The 19,373-nt window shown below is 41.7% G+C and overlaps 1 protein-coding gene across 4 annotated transcripts in view; it reads right to left on the reverse strand.

The window, feature by feature from the left end:
* Positions 1-1,871: 1,871 nt before the first annotated feature.
* fhdc1 (FH2 domain containing 1) overlaps positions 1,872-19,373 on the reverse strand; it is a 195,426-nt gene continuing 177,924 nt past the window's right edge. For all 4 annotated transcript variants that reach the window (XM_072588574.1, XM_072589800.1, XM_072589154.1 and 1 more), the window contains exons 6-13: positions 17,068-17,153; positions 14,227-14,327; positions 13,008-13,078; positions 12,796-12,903; positions 11,914-11,984; positions 10,111-10,228; positions 7,172-7,336; positions 1,872-6,408 (exon numbers count right to left, since the gene is read on the reverse strand). In XM_072588574.1, the coding sequence (XP_072444675.1) occupies positions 4,051-6,408; positions 7,172-7,336; positions 10,111-10,228; positions 11,914-11,984; positions 12,796-12,903; positions 13,008-13,078; positions 14,227-14,327; positions 17,068-17,153 (3,078 nt within the window). In that variant the 3' untranslated portion in view covers positions 1,872-4,050. The remainder of the gene's footprint in view (positions 6,409-7,171; positions 7,337-10,110; positions 10,229-11,913; positions 11,985-12,795; positions 12,904-13,007; positions 13,079-14,226; positions 14,328-17,067; positions 17,154-19,373) is intronic.

A 19,373-nucleotide genomic window follows, 5' to 3' on the forward strand; every position in this document is an offset into this window, starting at 1 on the left:
TTGCAAGAGTTGGAATTTACAGCTCTTGTATTCAATGTCAAATTCAGAATCGGGTACTTTTTCAGAGACTCCATTCCTGTCACAGAAGAAGGTTTTTTAAAAATTCATTTGCAAGTCGAGACTGGCTAGGCTAGCCTTTACTGCACCCGGGCTGAACTGGAGCAGTTCATCAACTTCACCCACAAGCTCCACCCCACTCTCAAATTCACTTGGTCCATCTCGGACACCTCCATCCCTTTTCTTGACCTCACCGTTTCCATCTCATGCGTCAGTCTCCAGACGGATGTTTACTACAAGCCCACAGACTCTCACAATTATCTGGACTACACCTCCCCCCACTCAGTATCCTGCAAGAATTCCATCCCATTCTCCCAATTCCTCTGCTGCATGTGCTCAGAGGAGCAGACCTTCCCCTCCCAACTATCCCAGATGTCCACCTATTTTGAACAATGTGCTGACCCCCCCCCCCACTCTGTCATCCAGACAGCCCTCCACTGCACCACCTCCACTCCTTGTTCCACTGGCCTCACCCTCCCCTCCATACCCAATAAAGTTAGAGACCCCCTTGTCCTCACCTCCACCCCACCAGTCTCCGCATCCAACGTATCATTCTTAAACACTTCGCTAACTCCAACTACACCCCACCACCAAGAATATCTTCCCCTCCCCACCGCTCTCTGCCTTCTGTAAGGATTGTTCCCTCTGACAGTCCTTGGTTCACGCCACCCCCGCCATCGAACCCCAGGTACCTTTCCCTTCACCCAGAAAAGATGGAAAACCTGATGGTACACCAACCCCCCCCTCACCTCCATCCAGGGCCCCAAACAGTCCTTCCAGGTGAGACAGACATTCACCTGCCTCTCCTCCAACCTGCATCAGGTGTTCCCGATGTGGTCTTCTCTACATTAGGGAGACCGAATGTAAACTTAGGGAATGATTCACTGAGCATCGCATGGGGGCCCACAGGGGCCCACCGGACCTCCCAGTCACTGACCATTTCAATCCCCCTTCCCACTTCCTTTCTGACATGACCATCCTTGGCCTACTCCATTGCCACAATGAACTACAGTGCAAATTGGAGGAACAACACCTCATCTTCCGCCTGGGCAGCCTACAGCCCGGAGGACGTAACATTGAGTTCTCCAGTTTCAAATAACCTTCCTCCCCATCCCCAAATCCCTTCCCAGCTCCTCCCCCTTCCTTCCACTGCTCCCTGCCACCAACCGGATTCATTCCTCCCATTGACCAACCAGGTCGTACCCTCTGCCTGTCTTCACCTATCCCCACTTCACCACCCTGTCCTGGGCATGTCCTTTATCTGCAGCTCCCCCCACACCCACCCCCAGTCCTGAAGAAGGGTTACACCCAAAATGTTGACTTCTCTACCTCCTGATACTGCCTGGCTTGCTGTGTTCTTCCAGCTTCCTGCCTGTCTACCTTGGCTTCCAGCAGCCGCAATTTTATTGCCTAGAGGCCAGTTAAGAGTCAACCACATTACTTTGCTCTGGAGTCATACTGAGATCAGACCAAGTAAGGATAGCATGTGCCATGGCAGGATTCAAACCAGGCCCCCAGAAGATTACCTGGTCTCCAGATTAACAATCCACAAGGCCATCACCTTTAAGTGAAATCAAACATCTTCAGAAACACCAAATACATGGATTCATTTGCCTGATATCCAGTGATACTGTAGTCAATGGAGCTGAATATCAGATTGGTATACAGCTGGCAATTGGTGTGACACTGTTCCAGCCCCGATCAAATCCCAATCTCACTCCAGAGTCTCTGTCAGTTTATCTCAACTGGCTGTGATGTAAGTAATGTAACAATGGGCAGTTATACGCCTCACTAAAAGAAAATACAAGCACGACTTAACGAGCCAGAACTTACTTTTAATACTTGACTGAACAGAAGTTATGTGGAACGTGCAAATGTTACTGTATACAACACTTCATTTCAATTTACAAAGATACATCACTTTTGTTCACAACTTGAAGGTAACCATACAATCTGAAATGGCCACTGAGTGATTACATTTGGAAAAATCTGATAAAGGCAGCCAATGACAAGGCAAAATGAAGCAGTTATCATCGACATACTGCCCTTTGTTACACAGTGACATAGGATGGGGTAATTGATAAGGAATGGAGAATTTGAATGAAGCTAACTAACATCGTAGCCAAATCAGCAAAAGTGTATCAGAGACAAAGAAAATACTTGCACTTTGCCAAATTGAAATGTGAAATATTTTCAGAGTGAATATCAGTTTTGTTGTGTTTACATTAAGCTCTCTCTCTCTCTCTCTATTGTGGATGTAAAATAATGTTCTCAAATGTATCAGTTAAAGGCATAAGGAAAGAAAAGAAAAGCTTCCTTAATTTGCCAATAAAAACAATTAAAATGCTATTAATCTCAAGCACAGCGTGGGGTGATTCAGCAGTCTGCAGCCATTCAGACCCAGTCCCATACAGCATGTGGGTCAGTTAAGAGATATAATGAGCTCAGCTCTAAGAAAAAAACACAGTTCATTCAGATTAAAGTAGCCTCTTCACAGAGACCAGGGTAAAATATATATCCCCCTAAAAATGCTACAGAGTAAGACAAAGAATGGCCTGACAAACTGTTATTGCAGACAGGCATGAATTTGACAAAGCAGTTGTATTTAGATGTTTACAGTTTTCATATTTAATCAAAACAGAAGGGAAAATAACTGGTAAACAGGCAGTGCAACACCTATATATACAGACTAGCACATTGCTAAGGTATAGGGTCACTATTAAATACAAAAGGTGAGGTTCTTTTATAGCACTGTTTGTGCTCAAACGTCACCAGTTAACATCTGATATTGAAAGGGTTATCATCATTGTCAAGACGAAGAATCTCACTATGGTCTGTGTGTAAAAAGCAGTGTTATTGTGCAACTTAGGGCCACTTCTCCAATATTGTGAGAAAGAATGTCCTTTTGTCCAGGGGTATCAGAAAACACAATACAGCCACATACAATGGTTGGTCTAAATCTCAAGTTCAAATTTCTGAACAACCCTACAATCAGCGACTGCTTCATCAAAATAACTGGACACGAATGGTTCCGCTCTATGGAATGTAGTTACTGAATAATCAGCTATTGTATTTACTGTACAGATTATGCTATGCACTTTTATTATACACATTATACATTATACATAACACAATACAAAAAATAAATTATGGTGCTGCAACTATGTTATCAAGTGGATATGTCAGCCCACTAGGTCATTATCTCTATACATTTCTAACCCTCAGCACCAATACCCTCCTCCCTTAAAGAGAAAGTAGCAGCCCACCAGAATGATAAATATGCACCTTCTAGAAACTAAAAGATTTAACATTGACACTCACTTTGAAGAGATACATTGAAAAACTACCAAGAGAGATAAGCTAACTTAGCTTGTCTAATTTTTAATGTAATGTATCAAGATCCCATTACGGGCAACAGCATTCTAACTCAATCCTACAAAAACACCTTGGACCAGCAATTCTTCCTGAGGAATTAGCAATCATGTTGCTATTAATTAAGATGCTGTTCGGTTCTGGTTCAGCATCAGTAGAATGAGAATGCAAACTTCTATTACAATCATTATTCCCTCATTAGGCCTTCCATTCCTGCTTCCCTCTGTCACAATAAATCTGATGTGGCCAGGATATTTCTCTGGTTATCTGTTCACTGGATGATCGGAGATGCACTTGTAAAAGGCAGACCGGTTTGAGTGATTTCGCCACCTCCTCCCAGTGCCACAGAGAGCAGTTCCAGCAATCTGGCTGACATCAGGGGGTTTAAAGAACAGCAAAGCTTGTCCACCAGTTGGCAATGGGATTTCTGATGACTTTCCGATCCTCTGGCTGGAAGTCTAATGTTCAAGCGAGTACCATCAGCTTGACAAGATGTGGAACAACATCATGCACCAATGAAAAGTTGAGCTGGGTGCTCACGAGGAGTGAACTTGCCTTTCAGAAAGATTCCCTCATTGCCTTTAACTGGATACTACCCGAATCTACACACAATTGGAAAACTCACTTCCATTTCAGTACCCGTTCTGGAGTTTTCCGAACCCGACCAGAGTCTGCTGCTGGGGCAGGTTTCTTTTCTGTAGATTTCAGTAAACTATTGTTTCCTGTGCAAGTGATTTCAGTTTTATAGCTCGGTGTTTTACTCGCCTCCTGAGTCTTGCTCAATGGTTTTTGGCTCCCTGCCCTTTTTAGATAAGCATTTTCATTGCTCCTTGTGTGGTTTGTCCCAGTGCACTTTGTTGTTGTTTGTCTTTGTGAAGCCGCTCTGGTAAGACTTGTTGTCTTGGGGGTTTGTGGAGATGTGCCGGGGATCCGCGTGGACTCTATCTTTTGGCGTCGAGATGATGATGCCACAGTATTCCTGGCAAAGTTAGGAGTTGGGTTTGGTGTGGCAATGTCACTTCTCTCAGTGGCTCCCCCTGTCCCACCAGTGTCTGTTCTCGACTTAGGGAAACCTCTTGTACTTGAGCGACAGATTTTAGTGCTTTCCTCTGGTTTCGGCCTGGGGATATTGTGGACTGGTTTAGCACTAGGTTTATGGAGGGAATCTCTACGCTTTGGCAGACTATTTGATGAGCTATCCAAAGAACTAGTCCCCTTTGTTGACTTCTGATCTGCAGTTGTACAGCTGAACCTCCGGGGGGTCTTTGAGCAGCTGTCCCTCCTATTTGACCCTGTTGCCTTTTGTGACTGTCTTAGTTCATCACTATTTGATGTTTTCGTTTCCAGTCTTTTAGCACTATTTGATCTTCTGGTTGACTTTGATATTGGCATAATCTTTTTTATTTCATCGTTATTTGAGTGGCGTGCTGTTCTTGGAGATTTGGGATGGACTGCACTACTGAAATAATGCGCTGTTGTTTTTACACTGGCCGCTGTTTTCTCTCTAACAGCCTGAGACTGCTTTACATTGGAAACCTGCTTTGCCTTCTTTGGCAAATCCAATTTCAGAGAGACTGCCTCATCAGTTAAAATGTTTTGATTGGCTATAGCTTTAGTGACAGGCTGAGAAAGATGGTCTGGTGTCATGCGCTCTAACTCATGAGATGTTGCAATCTGGTCTCTGATCTGATTATCTTGGCTTTCCCAAACCTGACGTGATTCTTCGATGATTTCTTGACAAACAGCTTTTATTTCACATTTCTCTGAAGATCCAGAACGGTCCACATCATCTGTGTATCCCAACACAAAAAACACGGTTCCACACTCCTTATTTGGAATAAGGCTCGTGGGTGACTTTATGATATCTGAGTTCAATATAGAAACATCAGTGCTTTCATTCGCTTTGTCCTTTTGTGGTGATGAGTGCGGATTTGAAACACAGTAAGGCTCACCATTGGAGTAGTTAAGGTTGGACAAAAGTACACTTGAGTTGGAGACACCAGGAGGCTGAAAATTCATATCTGTCTCGGGAGTCTGCAAACTCACATCTGTGTCAGGAGTTTTCAAACTCACATCTGTGTCATGAGTAATAATACTCATATCTGTATCAGTAGTCTGCAGACTCACATCTGTAACAGGAGTCTGCAGACTCATGTCTGTGTCAGGAGTCTGCAAACTCACATCTACACTAGGAGTTTGCAAACTCAAGTCTTCTGCGTACTCTATGTCTGTTAGTGTAACTTCGTCACAGGTTGTTACTTGGCTAGAGTCAGCTGCTTTTGAATTGGAGTAATTAAAAATTTGTAAACCTTCAAGGACCCCAAGTTGGTCTCTGACTGCAGTAATCTGGTTTATATTTGTGGTCTCTGTGCTCTTTGGGTGATTCCAATTCTGTCTTATATTTTCATTGTTATTGGCAGCTTCATGTCCAGTCTGACTGATTGCATTGTCAGTCTCTGTCTTCCCTATGTTTGTTGTATAAATACTCTCAGTAATGTAAGGCACAGCAGAGGCTCTGCGACGCATGCTGTCTTTTACAGGCGTGCTCGGAGAAGAGCCCCAGTCTGAGTCAAAGTATGCATTATCTAAACTGCCTTCTCGAGTTTCTGACATCTCCTGCCAGGCTGCCCTCTGTCTGGAGCATCGTGCCATCGATCGAGGGATACTGTTGGATTTGGCCTGTTCATCTGTTTCACCAGCCTGCAGAAAGGACAGTAAATGGCTGTCCATAACCGAGCCTCCAGCCGAGCGGATGCGTCTGCTTCGTGTTCTTTTCACACCCCCCGGGCTTTGGGAACTTCGTTGTGTGAAAGCCAGAAGCTCATGTAGTCCATCTTTGATGAGAAGCTCCACATCATTTTCACTACTGCTCCGTCCGAATACAGCCCGCTCACCAGCCACCCACAGATGTCGTTTCTCTTCCAATTCCTTTAGCTTCTGCTGTTGACGGAGATCCTGGATTTCTCTGTCCCTATTCTCCTGGGGAACAGACATTTCAATATTTCAGTCGCCAAGTACACATCATTTCAGTTCAATGACAATTTCTCATGTATAACTTAAAATAAATTCAGTGATTAAAAAAAACACATCAATTATAGTTACTAGTTGACACACATGTGCATCGATGATGCTGACACTCGCTCGCAGTACCATTCAACAGATCTCAACAGCTCTTCAATTGCTGATCAAAGTAGGGATCAGAGTTTAAAGTTAATTTAAAAACATGGGATAATGGCTATTGAGCCAGACTCTTTCATAATCAGATAGCCACATGTAAAGATTCCAGCTGGGGCACTGGTTAGCAAAGAGGAAATTTAATTAGTTTTTCTCCTCTGCAGCTCAGGAAGGAGTGATAAACCGAATAGGTGACTCCTACTGCTGCTCTGGCTGAGAACAATCAACTCAACTGAGACTGCAGGCCAGATTGGAGGATTTCCTTAGCACCATGTGATTCTGTTCCACACCGACCAGTGCAACTTCCATTTGACATTGCAGAGCTGTTGGCCTGACTGCACAGCTGCTCCACCCAACTGTATTTACAATAACTGCAGCTGGTACCTGGTTTCAAAACTTGAGATCAAACAATTAAGAGAATTTCTTTCTGGCATTCAGTGAACTTGATCATCAACGCTCAGGCTGCTGTCAGACATTTCTGGGATGGATTCGCTTCGCACAGTGAGAAAAAGTACTTGCAAAGCAATTGCAACCATTCTAGATCAGAGTGGGATATGATCTGTCTTACCTTGACAGCTTTTTTAAAACGCTCACAAAAGTCTCGAAATATCTTAAAGCATTCTTCTAATTTCATTGTTTCTTTATCTTCACAGAAGAAGTCGATGAGAGTGTTAGTCTCCCTTTGCAAATCCTCTCGCTCTCTCTCTAATTTATCCACTTCTTTTAAAGCTTGCTATAGTGAAACAGACACAGACTGTGTGAATGCTGGACGGAAATCCAATCGAAAAGGTCTACATTTTTAAATAAATATCAACCACACAAAAAAAAATAAACTGACATTAAAATACCACCATCCGCCCCTTCAACCTGGGAACCCATTTTGCTTTGACACTATGGGGTTATTTAATCCCTGTCACTGAGGTCAAAATTCTGCAACACACTTTCCAACAGCAGTGTATGTACCTACAGCTGTGGGTCAAGAAGGCAGTTCATCACCATGTCCTCAAGGGTCGTTAGAGATGGGCAGGAAATACTCAGTTAGATTCCAGTTACATTCCATAACAGAATAACCTCATTAAAAAAGGCAGACAATCTGAATTTGTGGATTTCATCACCTTCTCAAAACATGTATAAAATAGCTTTCTCCATTTTTCAAAATATAGTAACACAGTGTAAAAAACAGATAGTACTGAAAGATATCCAACGTCAGTCATGTGGGATAATTATTACACACAATTATAAAACTATTTACATTACCGTTAATGCATTAATTAAAACTATTAAAACTAATTATTGTAAAATGATTACATTTGAATCATTGAACTACACCTGTCAAATTTGGCTCTGTTCTGTTTTGAGAAAACAGAAAATGTTACTCAGTTGTAATTCATTGTGGGACCCCAGGTTCCTTCATGCATTATAAGTTCATGTGAGTGCCCAGTTTGTTCTGCAAGGTGACCATCCTTGGTATCCTCACTTACAAAGTATTCTCGGGTATGGAGACTTGCTCTATCATTCTATGAGATTGTTCCTTTCCCCCTGCAATTCTAGGAGAAAGTGAGGACTGCAGATGCTGGAGATCAGAGCTGAAAATGTGTTGCTGGAAAAGCGCAGCAGGTCAGGCAGCATCCAAGGAGCAGGAGAATCGACGTTTCGGGCATGAGCCCTTCTTCAGGAATAAGGAAACCTGATTCCTCATTCTTGAAGAAGGGCTCATGCCTGAAACGTCAATTCTCCTGCTCCTTGGATGCTGCCTGACCTGCTGCGCTTTTCCAGCAACACATTTTCACCCCTGCAATTCTATACGTGCCAAATTCCAAATTCTTGTGTTTCATAAATGTTTCTTACTTGGACATGTGTGCTATGATTACATACTTCCCCACTGCTAGAAGGCTTGGACTAATCTTTTAAATTATATTAAATCTCAAAAAATAACTCTTTCAGCCTTAGACTACATGCTCAGAATTAATTTCCACATCTGATAGAAATATTAAATATTTTTATTCTATCCTTAGACTACTTGCAGCAGAACAGAGTTTTAATGACACAGTTGTTAACTTCATAAAATGCGATTTCATGATGGTTTTTTTCTAACTTGTAATAATGCCTTTATTTGTAAAATGACAGATACATCTTTTCAGGCATAATGATAACAGATTGGATTAAATACTTTTTGGTGATTTAGTCCATCGAAATTCTGCACGTAATTTTATAAATTCTAAATATATTTTTAGTAGTGTAATTCTAACAGAAACAGAATACATTTTGGGCATATTCCGGGTGGCACAATGGTTCAGTGATTAGCATTGCTGGACCCGGGTTCGATTCTAACCTCAGGCAACTGTCTGTGTGGAGTTTGCACATTCTCCCTGTGTCTGCATGGATTTCCTCTGGGTGCTCTGGTTTCCTCCCACAATCCAAAAATTTGTAAGTTAGGTGAATTGGCCATGCTAAATTGCCCATAGTGTTCAGGGATGTGTAGGTTCAGGTGGATTGGCCGTGCTAAATTGCCCATAGTGTCCAGGGATGTACAGGTTAGGATGGATTGGCCATGCTAAATTGCCCATAGTGCCCAGGGATATGTAGGTTAGGCTGGATTGGCCGTGCTAAATTGCCCATAGTGTCCAGGGACGTGCAGATTAGGGTGGATTGGTCATGTTAAATTGCCCATAGTGTCCAGGGATGTGTAGGTTAGGTTGGATTAGACGTGCTGAATTGCCCATTGTGCCCAGGGATGTGTAGGTTCAGGTGGATTGGCCGTGCTAAATTGTCCCATAGTGTCCAGGGATGTACAGGTTAGGATGGATTGGCCGTGCTAAATTGCCCATAGTGCCCAGGGATATGTAGGTTAGGCTGGATTGGCCATGCTAAATTGCCCATAGTGTCCAGGGACGTGCAGATTAGGGTGGATTGGTCATGTTAAATTGCCCATAGTGTCCAGGGATGTGCAGGTTAGGGTGGATTGGTCATGTTAAATTGCCCATAGTGTCCAGGGATGTGCAGGCTGGCATGGGAAATGCAGGTTTATAGGGATGGCATGTTCTGGGTGGGATGCTCTTTGGAGGGTCGATATAAACTCAATAGGCTGAATGACCTGCTTCCACACTGTAGGGATCCTATGATTTGGTTAAGTATTGGAGTTTTTATCCACAAGTCAATATGTGCACAGCAATTGTATGTTATCTATGACTTACTTGCAGGATAATTTCTGTACTCAGCAACTAAACATGAGTATTCTCTACACAGTCAAACAAATCTTGCCAGGAACTTTCGACATGTGTGATAGGTACAACGTGGAGAGCTTGATACTAACAGTAGCCAACAGACAAAACAATGTATAATTATCTTTCTGGCTTAGACTAGTTACTGCAACACGTCAGTGTTGTTCATAAATTGAATACAATTATCTTATATATTCACCAGCAAGATGCTAATTAAGTAATCTTCTCACCTTTGAAAAGCTGTCAAGTGAATACACAAGCACAGTACCTTTTAACACTGACTCACCTGAGTGAAATCCTCCATTTGTTGCAGGAGTTCAAAGTCTTGCTTTAAATTTACTTGCAGCCATTTTGTCCTGCTAACAAGTGATTGCAGCTCTCCATCGATGCTGTCTACTGACAATCTTAAATGAAAATATACATTAACAACAAATCAGAATTCCACATAATAAAAAGCTTTATACTGGCTTTATTCTCTGCATCACCTCGTAGTTAGTCTTAAACAAAGTCTCCTAACATAAAACTGTACCTGAAATGGCAATAAGTCAATTATGAATGGTGGAGTATTATGCAAAGCAAAGCAGTATCTATTTGAGTAGCTATCACACTGTGCACCAGCACTGTTATAGAGCACTTATGTGAGTTACATGAAAAAACACCACAAGTGATGAAAATCTGCAGTTGAAGCAGCAAATTCGTAGAAAGTCAGTAACTATAATATGGACGGGTAGGTTATGATATCTTCAGGTGCAACCTAACTGAATATTGATTAATCTGCTATATATTTCAGATTTTTATTTTATTCATCCAAGTTTTTGTTTGCGAGTTACCACCTTGGACTTCAACTCTATTTTTTTATTTCCTAAATATTGAAATAAGGAATTTTAAAAATTCTGATAGCAAACAACATCCCTTTTCTTGCTTTGTTTGTTTTTGAACTTGTTTCCTCCTGTTTCCTTCCTATTGGGAACACAGGATGTTAAAGCTTTCAGAAACAGTGAGTACTCGATTTACAGTTTGACATTGACAATATCAAAAATCTGTTTGAACCACTGGGAAAAGAGGGTCATTTGGACTTGCTATCTCTTTAACGGGCACCTGAACCACTACAATATCAGCAGAGAATTTATTCTGTCAATGGCGTAATTCAGGTGTGTTTCAGAGGACGCCAGAACAGTAGCAAGTTAAGTGACTGTGAGAATATCCATGGAATTGTGGGAAAGGCAAGGAAGTTGAAAACCCAGGATTTCCCAGAAACATTGTCTCATTTCTTGCATCTTCAAGACTGAACAGTAGTGCTTCAAACAGACCTCCCTTACCATATCCTTACATTATCCTATCTAACAACCTTGCATGCATTTAACCTATCATTAGGTTTAACCTATCATTAACCTATCGTTTAACCTATCGTTAACCTATCGTTTAACCTATCATTTAACCTATCGTTGACCCTACCTATCATTTAACCTATCGTTTAACCTATCATTTAATCTACCATTAACCTCTTGTTTAACCTATCGTTTAACCTATCGTTGACCCTATCTATCATTAACCTATCATTTAACCTATCGTCTAACCTATCGTTTAACCTATCATTTAATCTACCATTAACCTATCGTTTAACCTATTGTTTGTAAGAGGTTATGGTACACCATGATGCTCAGACCCAAAGGTGAGGTGCATTTTGGTGAATCTAACCTGTACTGGTAGCTTTTATCTAGCATGAATATCCAGGTAATGACAAAGCTAAGCACTGCTAATGTTTGCATAGTAGACTCCAGGTACGTGATGGAAACAAAAGGAATAATAATAAACACAACCACTTCATTTGTCCCACCTGCAAGTTGACATTGGTTATGGAATAGTTGGAAAGCGTGCGTGACCTAAAGATTATCAGGTGTGTCTGCCGAAGTTTGTTTTTAAAATATGAATTATCTGAGGTCTATTTATGACTTCTCTTGGGACAAATGTATAATTTGATAGCTATCTGCATTGTCTGTTTTGACCTGACCTTTGTTTCCTAATCTTTGATCTGAATGTGTGTGTGTGGGTGGGAGGAGGAACAGAAAATGACAACTTAATGTGTTACCTCGCTGCCTCCTGGACATGCTTCAGCTTTTCAGGGAAAACGGAAAGGTTTGCGTCCTTTTTTTGGGCTTCCTATTGGACAAAAAGACCATTGTCACTGGCTTCTTCTTACAAATACATAGAGGAATAACTGAGACAATTGAAACCACATTTCATCTTCCTTTGTGTTAGTCAACTCGCGTCAGAACTATTTCTGATGTGCTGAGTGAAAAGTGAATTATTCTTTCTCAGACCTAATGGCGTATCTTATCAGAAGGTTAACCATAGAGTCATGGAGATGTACAGCACGGAAACAGACCCTTCCGTCCAACCCGTCCATGCCGACCAGATATCCCAACCCAATCTAGTCCCATTTGCCTGCACTCACCCCATATCCCTCTAAATCCTTCCTATTGATATTCCCATCCAGATGCCTTTTAAATGTTATAATTGTACCAGCCTCCACCACTTCCTCTGGCAACTCATTCCATACATGCACCACCTCCTGCGCGAAAAAGTTGCCCCTTAGGTCCCTTTTATATCTTTCCCCTCTCACCCTAAACCTATGGCCTCTAGTTCTTGACTCCACACCCCAGGGAAGAGACTTTGTCTATTTATCCCATCCCATGCCCTTCATGATTTTATAAACCTCTATAAGGTCACCCCTCAGGCTCCGATGCTCCAGGGAAAAGAGCCTATTCAACCTCTCCCTATGGCTCAAATCCTCTTCCCTGGCCCTTTTGCAGAGACGGATTTTCAACAATTTATGATGGGAAATTGCTGTCCAGTTCTGAGCTGATTCCCAGGAAAATGGGAATCTCTTCATTCCCCCCCCCCCACCCTTCCAAAGTGTAATTAACTCGATCACTGTTGCGGACACCACAAGTAATGCCTGAATACAAACCAGAACAACAAAGTGCAGCAAGTTCATTCCTGGTTTGTTTGCCTTTGTGTCTGCAAGCTTCAGTAATGAAGAGAGCTTGAAGCCCACAGCATTCCCAGCGTGACCTCCCTAATGAGAAATGAGAAAGATGCCATCCATGAGAAAGAACCATTTGCATTGGTTGTGTGGCATTAAAAATAAAACAAGAAAAAACTCGATTATAAATCACTTACAGCGTTCATGATATTGCCGGCCTGCAGAACCAAATGCAGAATTGCATGAAGTTCCTCACACGCCATCAATTCTGAAAAATGTGAATAAGGGTACAAAGTTCAGTTAGATACCAAGAGGCACTGCCAATGGATTGTGAAGCAGACACCAGCATTTTTAGAACTTTGCAACTGAAATATTTGCAGTTTCTTAATCAACAAATGCAGGCATAAGGCAGACATCCACTCAGATCGAAAACCCAACTTCTGAGAAAAAAATATTCATGCTCTGGCTTTCTCCCTCCACATCTGAAAGGTAGGACAATCTTTTGAGGTCAGGTTCCTTTGGCAATAGACACTTTAGATTGGATTTGATTAGATTCTCTACAGCGTGAAAACAGGCCCTTTGGCCCAACCAGTCCACACTGACCCTCTGAAGAGTAACCCACCCAGACCCATTTCCCTCTGACTAATGCAACTAACATTATGGGACAATTTAGCATGGCCAATTCACCTGACCTGCACATCTTCGGATTGTGGGAGGAAACCTACGCAGACACGGGGAGAATGTGCAAACTCCATAGAGACAGTCACGCAAGGCGGGAATTCCCCGGTGCTTTGAGGCAGCAGTGCTAAACACTGAGCCACCGTGCCACCCAAACTTCACTTCACTTCACTTAAGCCTATTCTATTCATGCACAAGTCTAACCAGTGCACGTTGACAGTACAAACAATATATGCGATAATCACAGCTGAGCCCAATGTGTCCTCACCAGGTGTTCACACACATTTGATTTGATTTATTACTGTCACGTGTATCAAGGTACAGTGAAAAGTGTGGTCTTATGTACTTTATGGGCAGATCATACTATACAAGTGCATCAGGGGAACAGAACAGAGTGCAGGATACAATATTGTAGCTGCTGAAAAGGTGTAGTGAGAGATCAACATTAATGTTAAAGAGGTCCCTTCAAAAGTCTGATAACATCCAGCTGCAGCAGGACCTGATAGATCACAGTCAGAAAGAAGACCCACACCAAAACTACAATCCCGGTCCAGGATAATCAAGTGGAAAGGTTTGCAAGACTGGATTCACAGCCACGTTTCGACCATGCATTAAAACGAATATATCACATTGCAGAACACTACAAACTTTAAAAAATATATATTGATCCTTCCCAAGTGAGTAGATGACTGGCACTTGAGGATTGTGCTAATGTAATTCGCCTTTTGTAATGAATACCTTTTGTGGCTGTTCGGATTGCTCTCATTTCTTTGTAGAGAGTAAAGCAGGCAGGAGAAAATTCTTCTTTAAGAACCATAGCCTCCACCCTCAGAGCATAGCTGCAAACCAGAAAAATCATGATCTGTGTTTCATTACACATTTGTATATTCCATTTGCACACATTTGTATATTAATATGGAGCACAGACAGGGCGAATATTTGTTTACACATAAAACTGTGGGGTGGGGTGGGGTGGGGTGGGGGTCCAGTTGCCAGGCACCACGGTGCAATGCATTGTCCCCATTGGTGTCATTGAAGAACAAGACACAGGTCACATAAAACCATAAGACATGGGTGTAGAAGCAGGCAATTTGGCCCCTTCAAGCTTCTCTAACATTCAATGAGATTGTGGCTGATCTGATCTGACTTGTCTCCCTTTCCCAATAATCCTGGATTCCCTAACTGGTGAGAATCTGTCTGTCCCACCCCTGAATGTACTTAATGAACTGGTCTCTACAATCTTCTGCAGTATAGAGTTCTACAGAATCATTATCCTCTCAGAGAAGAAATTCCTTCTCATTTTTGCCTTCAGTTTGCAACCCCTCAATCTTACATTGTACCCTCTGATTCTAGACTCTTCCACAAGGAGAAACAGTCTCTCTACATCTAACCTGTCAATCCCTCTAAGAATCATATATGTTTCAATATGAGATCATCTCTCATACATCCAATTTCCAATGAGCACAGACACAGCTTACTCATAAGGAAATCCCTCCCCCCACCCCCATACCTAGGGCCAATCTTGTGAACCTTCTCTGGACTGCCTCCACTGTCACTATATTGCTCCTTAGATAAGGGAACCAAAACTGTTCACAGTATTCCAATTATGGTCTGACGCATGTCTTGTATTGTTTTAGCAAAACCTTCTGACTTTTATATACCATTCCTTTTGAAATAAAGGCCAACATTTCATTTCTCTTCCCAGTTACCTGACAAATTTTTTGAGATTAATGCATGAGGACTCCCAACTCAAAAAATGAGACAACTTTCTAGTCTTTCTCAAATTAAATAATATTCAGCTCCTCTGTTCTTACTGCTAAAACGCATAACCTCATATTTTTCCACATTATATTCCATCTGCTGTGTTTTTGCCCATTCACTTAAATTGTTTCTAATTCCTACAGTTGACTTTTTGTGTCATCTGCATTAATTGCTTTCCCACCTACTTTTGTGTCATCTGTAAACTTGGCAATGATACTATACATTCATTTCCCTTTTCCAAATCATTAATATATATTCTAAATAATTGTGGCCCCAATATTGATCCAAGTGGAACAAACATAAAATGCTGGAGAAACTCAGCAGATCTGGCAACATCTGTAAAAGAAAGAAGCAGCATTAACATTTCAAGCTCAATATGACTCTTCTTCAGAAACTGACCCAGGTGGCACTCTACAAGTTACAGGTTGCCATTCTGAAAATGCCCCACTTATATTAACTCTCTTTATTCTATTAGTTAGCCAATCCTCTACCCTGCTAATACAATATTGCCAATAACATGGACTCATCTTTTTTTAATAGTCTAACATACTGTACCTTATTGAATGTCTTCTGGAAATTCAAGTATCCTTCATCTACTCATTCCATTTCATCTATCTGTTCATTATCTCTTTAACAATCAGAATATATTTGTCAGGCAGGATTAACCCCTTCATGAAGTGATATTGACTCTGTTTGATCATATTATATATTTGATATTACGAGCTTTCTAATAGTTTTGAAGATTTCCCAATGACAGGTTAGGCTAATCTGTTTGTCTCCTCTTTCTGAATAAGGCTGTTACACTGGGAGTTTCCCAATCCCCTGGGACTCTTCCAGAGACCAAGGATTCTTGGAAGACTACAATCTGTGCATCCAGAATCTCTTTAGACACTTCCTTTCATATTCTAGGATGCAGCCTGCCAGGTCTAGGAAAATGATTAACCTTATGCCCCATTAGTTTCCCTAGTAGTTTTTCTCTAATGATACTGTATTTTCTCACCTCCTTTTGCCCCTTGATTATTTCGTATTTTTGGATGCTATTGGTGTCCTTTACCATGAAGATTGATGTAATCAGTCAACTCCTCTGGTATTTCCTTGTTTCCCCATTATTATTTTCCCAGTCACATTCTCAAAGGGGCCTATGTTCATATTGCTTCTCTCTTCCTTTTCATCTATTTAAAGAAGCACTTACAGTCCACTTTGAAATTACTAGTTTGCCTTCATAGTTTAGTTCCTCCCTCTTTATTATTTTTGATTTTTTTTGGCTTCTAAAACTTTCCCAGATCTCTGGCAGAGCACTAAACTTTGCAAAGTTGTCTTTTTTTTAATCAATTCAATGCTATGCTCAAATTCCTTGGTGAACCATAGTCAGTTTAACTCGTTCCTAGAATCTTTCTTCATCAATGGGAATCGTGAGTCAGGAGCTAGCTGCTTAAATATCTTTCATTGTTCCTCAACTGTTTTTCTGCTGAACCCTTTTCTCCCCCCTACCCGCTCTAGCCAACTCTGCTCTCTTCTCTATTTCACTACACTTACTGAAGTAAACACAGCTGTTTCCAACTCAAGTTTCACACCCTCAAATGGAGTACTAAATTCTACCATGTTATGGTCACTGTTTCCTGGTGGATATTTTACTCATGAGATCATTTGTTAAACCTGCCTTATTATGCATTAACAGATCCAAACTAGTCTGATTTCTGGTTGGATCTATAATTCGCAGCTTGTGGTAAACATGTGCTTACAATCAATGTAGTCAGTAAAGTAGAAACAAATCATAGTCCCTTGATTTTTTTTCAGAGCAGTGTCATGTTATCTTACCTTGGCACACGCAGCAGCAGGACCATGAATGAATCTGCAAGTGATAGCTTGTTCACATCATCATTGAAGGCTTGTAACCTCTTTACCTGTAAGATTGACATGTTACTCAATGGATACTGTCACTTCTTGTAATGGAAAATAACGAGAAAAGAAACTTGCCAATTATTGGCACATTTTAAGATATGCCTTGTTGTGAAAGCCAAACACGATAATAAAAAAGTGTGCAAGTGAGACCCACTGAATTGCAAAATCATCCAATTCTTACAGCGCAGAAGACCTTGTGGCCTAGCATGTCCACGCTGGCTTTCTACAAGAGAAACTCACATTACCCTGCTGTCTCCATATCCCTGCAATTTCTTTTCCAAGTGTTTTTCCATAAATCTTAATCAAAACTACTTCCAGTGCATTCCCAAGGAATGTACTCCAGATCCTAACCACTCCCTGTGTGAAAACATTTCTCCTCATGTCAACCATACGGTCACAGAGTCACAGAGATGTACAGCACGGAAACAGACCCTTCGGTCCAACTCATCCATGCCAACCCGATATCCTAACCTAATCTAGTCCCATTTGCCAGCATCTGGCCCATATCCCTCCAAACCCTTCCCTATTCATATACCCATCCAACTGCCTTTAAATGTTGCAATTGTACCAGCCTCCACCACTTCCTCTGGTAGCTCACTCCATACAAGCACCACCCTCTGGGGGGAAAAGTTGCCACTTAGGTCTCTTTTAAACCTTTTGCCTCTCCCTTCAAACCTATACCCTCTAGTTTTGGACTTCCCCCACCCCAGGGGGGACTTCCCCCACCCTATCCATGCTCATCATGATTTCATAAGCCTCTATAAAGTCACCCCTCAGCCCCTTATGCTCCAGCAAAAACAGCCTTAGCCTGTTCAGCCTCTCCCTGTAGCTCAAACCCTCCAATTCTGACAACATCCTTGTAAATCTTTTCTGAAGCCTTTCAAGTTTCACAACATCCTTCCTATAGCAGGGAGACCAGAATTGAATGCAATATTCCAACAACAGCCTAACCAATAGCCTGTACAGCCGCAACAAGACCTCCCAACCCCAGTACTCAATGCACTGACCAATAAAGGAAAGCATACCAAATGCCATCTTCACTATCCTACCTATCTGCAACTCCACTTTCAAGGAGCTATGAACCTGCACTGTAAGGTCTCTTTGTTCAGCAACACTCCCCAGGACCTTACCATTAAGTGGATAAGTCCTGCCCTGATTTTCCTTTCCAAAACGTAGCAGCTCACATTTATCTAAATTAATCTCCATCTTCCACCCCTCAGTCCATTAGCCCAACTGATCAAGATCCCGTTGTAATCGGAGGTAATCTTTTTCGCTGTCCACGACACCTCCAGTTTTGGTGTCATCTGCAAACTTACTGACTATACCTCCTATGTTCACAGCCAAATCATTTATATAAATGAGGAAAAGCAATGGACCCAGCACCGATCCTTGTGACACTCCAGTGTCAGAGGTCTCCAGTCTGGAACGCAATGATCCATCACCACCCTCTGTCTTCTACCTTCGAGCCAGTTCTGTCTTCAAATGGCTAGTTCTCCCTCTATTCGTGTGACCTGACCATGCCAACCTTTTCCACTGCTTTACTGAGGCCTATATAGATCATGAGTGGTGCTTTTCTCATTCACCTTAAATTGGCGACCTCTGGCTTTTCATCCTTTTGCCTAAAGGGAACAGTTTCTCTTTATCTACCTTTTTGGTTTTCTTTTATCACCTCTCTTCTGAACTATCTCTTCTCCTAAAAAGACCAACTCCAAATTCTCCAATCCATCTTTATCTAAGGAAGTCTTTATCCCTGAAACCATTCTCTTAAGTCTTCCCTGCACCTATTCAAATGCCTCCTAATTCTTGGAAATTGCATTGCACAGAGTTAGCCAGTTGGGGCTGACTCAGTGGTTTATAAGAATCATCATGATTTCTTAGTTTTGGATTCCATGTGTCTATTTACCAAGCTCAACTACCCAGGTGCCTTTTTCGGGACCTAATAACATGCATGCATATAACCCAACTCTCTCTCTGTTCCTCCAACTCCTTTAGAATGGTTTCCTATAGTTTATTAATTGCTTGGCAGAATCAAACTTGAACATTGTTGAAAGGGGAGACGTGTTGCAGAAGCTTTTTCTCTTGTACTCATCAGGACAAATGCAGGAGTACCGACTCTCACATGGTCACATCTCTGTCCATTACCAACACTTAGAAGAACATATTGTTGATTAAGTAGCCAACTATTTTGACAAGTGGGCCAATAAACGTTTTGATATGAGATG

This window comes from Chiloscyllium punctatum, chromosome 1, assembly GCF_047496795.1.
Source record: "Chiloscyllium punctatum isolate Juve2018m chromosome 1, sChiPun1.3, whole genome shotgun sequence".
Taxonomy (NCBI): Eukaryota; Metazoa; Chordata; class Chondrichthyes; order Orectolobiformes; family Hemiscylliidae; genus Chiloscyllium; species Chiloscyllium punctatum.